This window comes from Catharus ustulatus, chromosome 6 (assembly GCF_009819885.2).
Source record: "Catharus ustulatus isolate bCatUst1 chromosome 6, bCatUst1.pri.v2, whole genome shotgun sequence".
Lineage (NCBI taxonomy): Eukaryota > Metazoa > Chordata > Aves > Passeriformes > Turdidae > Catharus > Catharus ustulatus.
Window position 1 is genome coordinate 1,887,473 of NC_046226.1, and position 11,302 is coordinate 1,898,774.

At 50.7% G+C, this 11,302-nt stretch overlaps 1 protein-coding gene across 2 annotated transcripts; it reads left to right on the forward strand.

The window, feature by feature from the left end:
- Positions 1-757: 757 nt before the first annotated feature.
- On the forward strand, positions 758-11,150 carry KLHDC2 (kelch domain containing 2). 2 transcript variants are annotated; one of them, XM_033062602.2, is made up of 14 exons: positions 758-827; positions 2,132-2,356; positions 3,018-3,097; positions 3,867-3,984; positions 4,922-5,037; positions 5,973-6,054; positions 6,146-6,229; positions 7,116-7,196; positions 7,269-7,327; positions 8,329-8,438; positions 8,852-8,924; positions 9,493-9,580; positions 9,912-9,964; positions 10,359-11,150. In XM_033062602.2, the coding sequence occupies exons 2-14, from the start codon at positions 2,201-2,203 to the stop codon at positions 10,480-10,482; spliced, it is 1,224 nt and encodes a 407-aa protein (XP_032918493.1). In that variant the 5' UTR covers positions 758-827; positions 2,132-2,200; the 3' UTR covers positions 10,483-11,150. The 2 variants fall into 2 exon arrangements, with proteins under 2 accessions (XP_032918493.1, XP_032918494.1); XM_033062603.2 differs by lacking the exon at positions 758-827 and adding an exon at positions 908-1,014.
- Positions 11,151-11,302: the final 152 nt, after the last annotated feature.

The window sequence follows — 11,302 nt, forward strand, 5'->3', positions numbered from 1 at the left end:
TTTTGGGGTGCCCAGTGACCCAGTGTTAATTTCTGGGGTGCCCAGTTGCCCTGAGGGTGATTTCCGGGCTCCCCTCAGGATGATTCCCGGGATGCCCTGAGGATGATTTTTGGGGTGCCCGGGTCCCCTCAGGGCGATTCTCGGGGTTCCCTCAGGGTGATTTTCGGGATCCCCCCAGGGTGATTCCCGGGATGCCCTGAGGGTGATTTCTGGGGTGCCTGGCTCCCCTCAGGGTGATTCCCGGAGTGCTCTGAGGGTGACTTTTAGGATGCCCTGTTCCCCTCAGGATTATTTTCGGGGTGCCCTCATGGTGATTCCCAGGCTCCCCTCAGGGTGATTCCGGGGTCCCCTCAGGGTGATTCCCGGGATCCCCTGGGGGTGATTTTTGGGGTGCCCGGTTGCCCTCAGGGTGATTTTCGGGGTCCCCTGAGGATGATTTTTGGGGTGTCCGGCTCCCCTCAGGGTGATTTTCGAGGTGCCCGGCTCCCCCCAGGGCGATTCCCGGGGTCCCCTCAGGGTGATTTTTGGGGTGCCCGGTTGCCCTCAGGGTGATTCCCGGGGTGCCCGCCCCTCCCCAACGGGTGATTCCCGGGCTCCCCTCAGGGTGATTTCTGGAGTGCCCTCATGGTGATTCCCGGACTCCCCAGAGGGTGATTTTTGGGGTGCCCAGCTCCCCCCAGAGTGATTCCCGCTCCGCTCCCCTCCCGGTGGCTGTGGCGCTCCCCCCGCGCCTGCGCGCTGGGGCCGGAAGGCGCCGCGGGCCCGGCGGATGTTGCGGCGCGGCCGCGGTGAGGGAGGGACGGCGGAGCGGCAGCGCCGGGGCCGCGGTAGGAGCGGAGCGGGACGGGCCCGGGGGGACGCGGGGCGGGCTCGGGCCGGGCCGGTAACGGCGCCGGGCAGCGCTCGGGCGGCCGCGATGTCGCGACAGTCGAGCGTGTCGTGAGGAGCCCGCCCTGCGCTCGGGCATGTCGCGACAGAAGAACGTTTAGTGAGGAGCCGCCGCCTGCCTGAGCGGTGTGTGAGGGGGGTGGGCTCGGGGGCTGCGGGGGAAATGGCTGAAGGGACACGGCCCGGCGCGTCTGAGGGGTAAAATGAATAACAGAATATTACATATTATACATAAATATTATATGTGTGCTATTTCTCCGAGGCGGTGAAGACACCGCTAGCTGGAAGCAGGCAGGTTTCACGGAGCTGTGGGCAAGGCTCGCTAATCTAAATTAGAAATCGTAATTAAAGCTCACAGATAACCCCCCGGAGGTGGTGCGGCGTCTCCGTGGCGGGAGTGATTAAAATTAAACAGCAAAAATCCCTCAGGAGCGGTGTATGGGAGTATCAGAGGCACAGCATCCAGCCCTGTGATTGTCCCACTGAGATCCTTCTCCCTGGCTCTGGGTGCACAAATTTGGGCTGATTTGGCTTCCCTGAGCTTTGGATTTTGTCTTGCCAGGACAGTCCGGGTTTGGCTTTGTGTGGGTTTGGAGCGGGGATTTTGTGGGATTTTGTGTGGGGTGGGTGACACTGTGCTGCACTGAGCCGCTGTGGGAAGGTTTGTGGGGGACACTGAAAACTCCAGGATTTGTTGCTGTTGTAGGTAAAGCTGTCAAGTTTATTCCCCTTCTTATTGTTCTTATTGTTTTGGTGAGGGAGGTTGTTTTGGGGGTTTTTTTGGGGGTTTTTTTGGTTGGTTTGTTTTGGGTTTTTTTACATCGTGGGATGGTGCAGGTTGGAAGGGACTTTAATGCTCATCTTGTCCATGTGCAGGGACACCTTCCACTATCCCAGGCTGCTCCAAACCTGGCCTTGGAGCAGGGATCAGGGCCAGCCACAGCTTCTCTGGGCAAATTAAAGTATTTATAGATGATATTTATAATATCTTTTTAACTGGGTACTTTGAGTCACATTGGCAACCGAGACCATTATAAACGTGCACCACTGAATCCCCACCTGCAACATTTTACTCCAACCCTGTGTCGTTTCTCCTGGCTTTTCCCTCTGTTTTTCCAAGCCCCACGCTGTGCCAAGAAAGGTTTTTCATCCAGAGGGTGCTGGGCACTGCCCAGTCTTTTAGGGGTGACATTCCAGAGCTCCAGGATGCACAGCGTGGAATTCTTGGTGTGTGTCTGTGCAGGGCCAGGAGCTGCTGTGGCTGATCCCGCTGCGGGAATCCCGTGTCCCTGTGCGTGCAGCACACCCGGAGATGGCCGAGGAGAACGAGGAGCTGCCGGCGGACGAGGAGCTGCCCGCGCCGGCCGAGGACGGCTTTGAGCAGCTGGAGAACGACAGCCCCGCCGAGCGCAGCGGGCACGTGGCCGTCACCGACGGGCGCTGCATGTACGTCTGGGGAGGATACAAGGTACAGCTCCCCGCGCTGGGAACCGTGTCCCTTCCATCCCGGAGCGGCTCTGCGGGAATTTATTCCTCCCCCGCAACAATTTGTAACACGGCGTTTTGCAACGTTGAAATAAATAAATCGCGGGTGTTGAAGCTTGGCAGATACACGGGTTTTTGGGGTGTTGTTTGCCTTTGGCAGAGGGTGAAGGGAATATTGTCTGATTGGAGTTGTGCACCCTGGGAGTGGTGGTTTTATTTGCACAACTCTCCCAGGTTTGTTGTTGTCACGCTGGGGGGTGCATGTGCTGCAGCACCACAAAATCATTGCAGTGACAAAACCATTGCCAGTGAACTCAGTAAATAAACTCTTGTCTTGGAAGGGTTGGGGGAATGAAAAATGAGCTTTTGGCTCATTTCTGCTCCCTGGCTCAGGCCATAAAGCAAAGGTTTAACTCCATCTGGCTGTGCTGGGAGCTGGCTGTCCCAGCAGGGACTCAGTGAGGTTGATTCCTGCTCTGTGTGCAGGTGGGAGGCACAGGAGTGTGGGAAGCACAGGCACTGCTCCTGCTGTCATCTGTGCTGTGATTAGGTGTCAGAGGGGGTGTGAACATTCCCAGAGTCTGTAATTCCATGTGTCAAACACCCTTCTAACACTGCTTTTCCTTCTCTCACCTGTCCTGCAGAACGCCCAGGTCCGGGGATTTTATGACTTCTACCTGCCTAGGGATGAAATATGGATCTACAACATGGAAACTGGAAGATGGTACAGTAAATAATTCATTTGGGGGAAAAATTGGAGAAATCCTTAAAATGGTGTGCAAAGCACACTGAAGGACTGAGCAGGGAGAGAATTCCCTGATCTCTTTGTTCCCACCTATCAAACTGTCACCAAAATGTGTAAAATATTTCAGGTTTGGTGGGTTTTTTCTGTATCCAGGATGTTTTTTCCAGGATGAAGCAGGAGAGGCAGCCTGGATAGGAGTGTGTGAGGTGTTTTGGGATTCCTGGGATAGGAGCAGCTGGAAATTGTGTGGGTACCACTTTTGGTGCCAGTGATGGTCAGGGAACCCCTGTTGGGGTTTTGGCCTTTGCAGGAGTTGTTTTTAAAGGTTGATGCAGCCAAAGAATCCCACTTTGCAGGAAGTGGATCTCAGCCCTCCCTGGGGTCAGGGACAACCTTGGGCACAGGCTGGAATCTCCTCTCTGTGGTTTTCATGTTTACAAACAGGAAAAATCCAGGAGCAGAGTGGAAACCTGCACTTTACACAGGTGAATCCTCTTTGCCTGAGGATTCTGAGCATTCCAAACTCCTGAACTGGGCAGATGGGATTCCTTACCCCCCAAAAACCCATGTATTAACTAAACTGCCTTTCCCCCACCCCTCCATCATAACAGGGTATGAAGTTGTGAATTGTTCCACCTGAAAAGGTGGGAAGAACAGATCTGCATGTGAACTGTTGTAATTCAAACCCTGCCAGCCAAGCCCTCCCTGTTCACTGGGAGCAATGAAATATTCCAGCCTGGTTTTGCAGGAAGAAGAGCAAGACAGAGGGAGATGTTCCCCCCTCCATGTCTGGCAGCTGTGCTGTGTGTGTGGACAGAGTGGTTTATCTCTTCGGGGGGCACCACGCCCGGGGCAACACCAACAAGGTGAGGAATTCCTCAATCCCTTCCTTTCCCAGCAAACCTCAGAGCCCTGCAGCAGCCCCAGCTGGCAGCACTCCTGTCCTTGTGCAATCCCCCTTAGCACTTGGATTGTGTCCCTGCCTCTGAGTCTGCTCATTTTAAAAGATGGGAATTGCCAGAGTTGTGTGAATAATATCAGGAGCTGATCTGGAGCTGGGCTGGTGTGGTTGGAAGTGTTTCTGCTCCCTGGAGTCTGTGGTAATCCCAGAATCCCAAAATCACTGAGGTTGGAAAAGTCCTCCAAGATCACTGACTGACCACCACCACTTCAGCTAGAATTAATGAATGATATTTTCTGATAGTCTGGCAATGTGATTTAAATTAAATAGCTCTGGTTATATAAAAGCATAATTTATATAATCACATATAAGATCATATATTTCATATGTAACTGTAAACTAGAAGGAGTTTCAAGGAGTTTTTCACCCTTGGAAACAAACCTCATTTGTAAGGTGGGATTTGTTCCCTTCCTGCTGTGGCATTCTTACATTTCAGTTCTTGTATGGAAGTGTGGCAGCTGCTTCTCTTCCTGGACATGCAGAGAAGGGGTAATACTATTAAAAAAGTCACTTTGTAAACTTTTTAACCATTTTTTAGTTGTAAGACAATTGTGCTCTGCACACAGCTTCATTGTATCCCACAACAGCTTTTGGATGCTGAAACTCAGTGTCCATAACCCTGTCAGTGGGGTCAAAGGTATTTGAGTCTGCAAAAAGGTCAGGATTTGTGAATCCATATTTTGTTGTAAATATTTTCAGTGCTCTACTTTTCAGCTAGGAAAGGAACTTTTAATTTATTCCTATTTCTATACCAACATGTGTTAATTTTAAGTTGCTATTTTAACAGCAGACTTAAGCTTTAAGCTGACCATGAGTTTAAAAAAATCTCTTTATTTTCCCAGTTCTACATGTTAAATGCCAGATCCACGGACAAGGTGCTGCAGTGGGTGAGAGTGGAGTGCCAGGGGGTGCCCCCCTCATCCAAGGACAAACTGGGGGTGTGGGTGCACAAGAACAGGTGAGGCCCCAGGGAGGGCAGAGGAGGATCCAGGGAGAGCTCAGAGCCCCTGCCAGGACCTAAAGGGGCTCCAGGAGAGCTGGACAAGGGATGGAGGGACAGGACACAGGGAATGGCTTCACTGTCAGAGGGCAGGGATGGGTGGGAGATTGGAAATTGGGAATTCCTGGCTGGGCTGGAATTCCCAGAGCAGCTGTGGCTGCCCCTGGATCCCTGGCAGTGCCCAAGGCCAGGTTGGACATTGGGGACAGTGGGAGGGGTCCCTGCCATGGCAGGGGTGGCACTGGGTGGGATTCAAGGTCCTTTCCAACCCAAACCACTCTGACACAGCTCCCAGCTGGGATATTTGCTGTGGGATTTGCTGCAGAGACTCAGGAAAGGTGGGAACATCCCTGTGTGTCCCTTCCAGCTCAGTGGTTGTGTGGGATTGCCCACAGTGCTGCTTTTCCAGGTCCTTGCTGTGGGGAGGGAGCTCCTCTTTAGCACAGCTGATAGGATCAGCTCAGATGTGGGTCTGTGCAGGGCTGCACTTGTGGGTGGTTAATGAGGTGCTGCAGATTTCTGGCACTCCATAATCCTGGAGGAATTTCTGGCAAAGCCATGGCAGTTCCTAACACAGGCTAAAGCCCAGAGATCAAACCTGGAGGTAATTCCCATTTAAACTGTGGCAAAGGCCAAAGTGCAGTGACCAGCACACCCTGGCAGCCTCACAGATCTGGAAGTGGAGCAGAGTTTGGGAGCCTGAGGCTGAAACAGCTCCAGAGGGATTTGGTGCAGGGGGGAGGCACCAAACAGAGCCCCACACCTGGAAAACCAAAGCAGCTTCCCTTGTTTTCTGAGCACTACCTTTATAATTTATAATTTATGATTAAATTTATATTTCTAGTAAGGGATGTGACAGAATTTCTCAGCTCTGTATCCATGTTTTCCTGCAGGCTGATATTTTTTGGAGGCTATGGCTATTTTCCTGAAGGGAAACAACGTGGAACATTTGAATTTGATGAAACCTCTTTTTGGGTAAGGAACCCTGGAAACCATTTCTGTTTCAGCTTTTAATATTTAATCAGTGCTTGTTAAAACTTGCTTCTTTTTGGGTTTTCTTTTCAAGAATTCAGGTCTTCCTAGAGGGTGGAATGACCATGTGCACATTCTGGATCTTGAAACTTTCACTTGGAGCCAGCCTATAACCATGGTAATTAATGGTTTGCTGTCAGTTAATTAAGTCACAGCTCAGTAATGTTATTTAGGAGTGTTCTTGGAGCCATTTCCACTGGATTTAAACCATTCATTTAGACAGATCCACTCTGCAAAAAGAGGAAATTTGCTTTTTCTTTTGATCTGTCTTGATCTGTTTTTTTCCTGTGGCTTGCTTTGGTTGGTGCTTCAGCTGCAGGGCAGGGCAGTGTGTGTTTGCTGTCACCCTCACTGCCAGGGGGGGTTGTGCCTGTCCCTGGGGTGCTGGATTGTGGTCAGGAGACAATTAAACACTGCTAATTGCAAATTGCACATTTGGAGTGTGCCAGGGGTGTGCAGGAACAGGGAAATGGGCTGGTGTTGCCACAGGGGTTGGAGGAGAAGAAATATCAGACAAGGAACTGCAGATTGCCAAAGAATTGCTCTGATTGCTTCATACAGGTCTCAGGTAGTTCAGAAACTCAAGAAAAATGGTTTAATGGTTTCATGGAATCCCAGAATGGTTTGGGTGGGAAGGGACCTTAAAACTCATCCAGTTCCACAGCAGGGACACCTTCCACTGCCCCAGGCTGCTCCAATATCCAACCTGGCCTGGAACACTTGATGATTTGTGAATGCCAGGATTTATTATGGCACTGTTCCATTTGTGGCTGAACCCTGTGCTAAAAACAGAATTTATCCACTTCAAGAGGGAAAAATAAACCCCATTTTTAGTGAGTTCTCTGCTCTTCCATCCATCAGAAAACCCCAGTGTGCACACAGGATGATTTACAGGCTGTGTTTTCTCACTCTGCTCCTTGCTGGCCCTAAGTGTGAGTTGTGCTGAGGCTGTGCTGTGCTCTGGTCACTGATCTGTGCTGTCCCTGTCCCTGTCCCTTCCCCAGGGCAAGACCCCGTCCCCTCGAGCCGCCCACGCCTGTGCCACGGTTGGGAACAGGGGATTTGTGTTTGGAGGCAGATACAGGGTAAGCCCAGCCCCCTGAGCCTTCCTGCCCAGAGCTGCCAGGAGGTTTGAACCTCACTCTGTTCTCTTGTAGGAGTCCAGAATGAACGACTTCTACTACCTGAACCTGGACACCTGGGAGTGGAACGAAATGTGCGTGCTCAGATCGATCTGGGTAAAATCCTCTGTGTCTGAAGGTGCTGGGAAGGACAGGGATTTACAGCAAGGGCTCACACATGTGTGTGTATAACAGAAAATGTAGAATCTGAAGAAGGAATATAAATGAAACAAGTTTTGATATAGAAGAAAAGAATTGCTAAGCTAATCTTGCTGGGTAACTGAGAAGCCAAAAGGTAAAATGAGTTGGAAGGGTTTTTATAACTCAGAGCAAAGGATAAATCTACCTCAAACAGAAAATGTTTTTACCAAGCAAAAAAATTTCCACAGGCAAACAAAAATGCCAATGTTGCAAGTAGAAAGATCTCAAAATTTTCCACTGCAAGAAAACTGAAAACCAACTTGTAGCTTAAACTGTAACACACAAACTTTTAGTGATTGGAAAACAGTAACATGAATGTGGCAATGTTAGTGGTTATGATAGGTTATGGGTAATAGTAAAGGTATTGATTGGTTGTTATGAATTAAAAGTAATTAATGCATTGTAACCAGAACTAGAGAGGATTGAGAGGAACCCACAGCTGAGGCTGAAATATCTGTGAGCTGGGCTCTGTCACCCAGGACCCCTGAATTGCTGCATCCTCTGGGTACAACAAACAGACCCATAAATTCCTGTATCATCTAAATACAATCCACAGACCCATAAATTACTGTTAAATTCAATCCACAGACCCATAAATTACTATATAATCTAAATATAATCCACAGACCCATAAATTACTGTTAAATTCAATCCACAGACCCATAAATTACTATATAATCTAAATACAATCCACAGACCCATAAATTACTGTACCAGCTAGGTACAATAAACAGATTTTAAAGAGCCGCCTGAAATCCCACATCCCTCCTTTGGAGTTAAAGTTGTCCTTGTGTCACTGCAGTATCCTGCAGATCCCTGACAGTAAGCAGGGCAGGAAAGAGCAGCAGGATTTTGCTGTCCTGGTGGTGATTGGGGTGTTTTTGTTGCAATGCAGACTCACCCAAGGCCTGTGCCCCGTGGGCCGATCGTGGCATTCCTTAACGCCGATTTCCTCCGATCACCTCTTCCTCTTTGGAGGCTTCACCACGGACAAGCAGCCCCTGAGTAAGTCATTCCAGAGGGATTTGCTGGTGGCTTTGTGCTCTGGAACAGCTCTGCACAGGAGCTGGAATGATTGCCTTGAATTCCTTCTAAATTCCACCCATGTGCTCCAACTCCTCATTCTGCAGAGCAGGAGTTGCTGAGGGTGTGGAGACAACACAACTTCAGCGATTCTAAAATGTATCTAAAAGTGCAAACTGCAATTAATGACAGCTTTACAATTCACCACCTTCACCCCTATAAAGCTCTGCTACATTAAACACCTGTTGGCAAACAGGAGCCAATTTTTATAAGATTTTTCCTAAAATATTTATCTGAGAACAGAAATGGGATGTGCTACACCAGAGTATGTCTAGTGCAGCAGCTCCCAGAACTGACAGAATCCTGCTTTTATCTGGGATTTTGTTTCTTTTCAGGTGATGCCTGGATTTATTGTATCAGCAAGAACGAGTGGGTACCATTTGAGCATAACTACTCTGAAAAACCAAGGTATGGCAGAAATTCCCTGGAAATCTGGTACAGAAGGGCTGTGGAAGCACCTGGTGGTGGCTGGCAGAGGACACTGGGTTTTTCCTTTCTCTTGTGTCCCAGAGGTGCAGGTGGTTGTGTGTTCCCTGAACAGGAAACAGAATTTAGAGTTTGATCTCAGGATTTAGGGTTTGATCTCAGGATTTAGGGTTTGATGCTGGGATTTAGGGTTTGATCTGGCTGCAGAGGACTCTGACCTGTGAGTGCCAGCACCAGAGCTAACCAGAGCCAGTGTCCTTGCTGTGCCACCACAGGCAGGGGCTGGTGTCACCCAGGTCCTGCCAGAAGCTCATCCTGTGCACAGCCAGGGCTGTTCTTGGCTTCCTGCTGAGCAAACAGGAGTTGGTTTCCTGCAGTTTAAACCCCAAACACGAGTCTTCCTCCCTCTGCTTTGGGAAGTGATCTGAGCCAGGTTAAGGAGTTAAAGCACTGATGTTTCCTGCTTTTCTCCCTTTGGCCTGGCTGGGATGAGGGGGGATGTTCCCAGATTTGGGGTTTTGGGTTAATGCAGTGCTGCTTTCTGTTCCAGGCTGTGGCACACGGCCTGTGCCAGCGAGGAGGGCGAGGTGATCATCTTTGGGGGCTGTGCCAACAACCTTCTGGCCCATTCCAAAGCTGTGAGTTGGGTTTGAGCTCCCCTTTCCCATGGGATCTGCAGGGCTGGATCACTCCAGTCCTGATCTGGGGATCACAAAGGAGCACAGACAAAGCCTGAGGGGGAAATGCTTTGCTCCTGTCCAAAGTCCCTGAGTGCAGATGTTTCAGGCCTTGGAAACTTCCAGGCTTCCTGCAGTGTCCCTGGCCAGGGCAGGTTGGAATGGGATGAGCTTTAAGCTCCTTCCAGCCCAGGCCATTCTGGGATTCCCTGTTTTTGTGTGAGCTGGGCTGCTCTGGCTCCTGGTGAGAACCCACAGAACCAATTCTGTCTCTGTCTGTGTCACCCTCCAGGCTCACAGTAATGAAATCCTCGTGTTCTCCCTACAACCAAGATCCCTTGTCAGGTAAGAGAGCAGGACTTCAGCATGGAGCTGTTGTGTCCCAGCTCAGCTGGCAGCAGGAAATTCCTGGGAGGGTGGGGAGGCCCTGGCATGGCTGTGGCTGCCCCTGGATCCTGGAAGTGTCCCAGGCCAGGCTGGACAGGCCTTGGAGCACTCTGGGATGGTGGAAGAAAGGTAGGATGAGATGGGATGGGATTTAAGATCCTTCCAACCCAAACCGTTCTGGGATTCTAAGACAAGTAGGGCAGGATTACCATTAGGCCTGTTCATGTTCCTGAAATACTGCAAAACATTTCTGCCTCTACCAAAGCTGCCAGAGCAGCAGCCAGGGGTGTGAGGGTGGAGGATTGACCCCCTCAGCACTCTGGCCGTGCTGACAGCAGCCCTGTGTTCCCAGGCTGTGCCTCGAGGCTGTGATTTGTTTCAAGGAGATGTTGGCCAGCTCGTGGCACTGCCTGCCCAAGCACCTCCTGCACAGCGTGAACCAGCGCTTCGGCAGCAACAACACCTCGGGCTCCTGAGCCCCGGGGCAGCCCGGGGGGTGTGTGCTCCACCCTTGTGTCTAGCTAGTCGCTTCTCACCCTCCCGTGCATGTGAATGGCCTAGAGAGAACCTATTTTTGTGTGAGATGTTCCAATAAATGTATTTAATGCCAGAGGAGATGAGCCTGAGCTTAAGCTGCGAGGTCTGGGGCTGTGCACCCCGAGGGGTGAGGCTGACCCCGGGAGATGGCAGTGGGGACAGGAGGGGAATGCTGAGCACATTCAGTGGAGGCTGCAGGTCGTGTTTAGTCCACAGCTTCACGTTTTGCCACAGATGGTTAAGGTCAGAGCAGCAGGATCTGGAAGTTGTAGAGGCAGGATCTGGAAGTTGTCCCGTTGTTGGTCGATAAAACTGTCGTAAACCTTGAGATGTTAAAGCACCACTACTCTCTGCTTGGCTGTAGTTTGGTTTTTTTTGGAATTTTTATGTTGTGGAACTTCAATTGTGAACCTTAGGTAGCAGATATTCTGCCCTGCAAGTGTAACTGGGAGTGCCTGTGCCTGTTCCCAGCCCCAGGGCTGTCCCCAGGCTCAGGAGCTCTGTGGGGACAGGGGGACAGGGCCAGGCCGTGCTGCTGTGGGGAAGGGGGGGATCATGTTTTAAGCTGTCTTCAACAACCAATTAAAAACGTTGACTTCTAGAACAATTCCTGTGCTGTAATTCCTCAGATCCCCGGGGTTTTTCCTGATGTTCCTCCCCTCCACAGGGTTCTGGGGGAGCTGGGGCTGCACCTTCCTCTCTGCACAGCCAGGGAATGTCTGGGAGAAAAACACAATCCCACTTCCCAAAGGAAACATT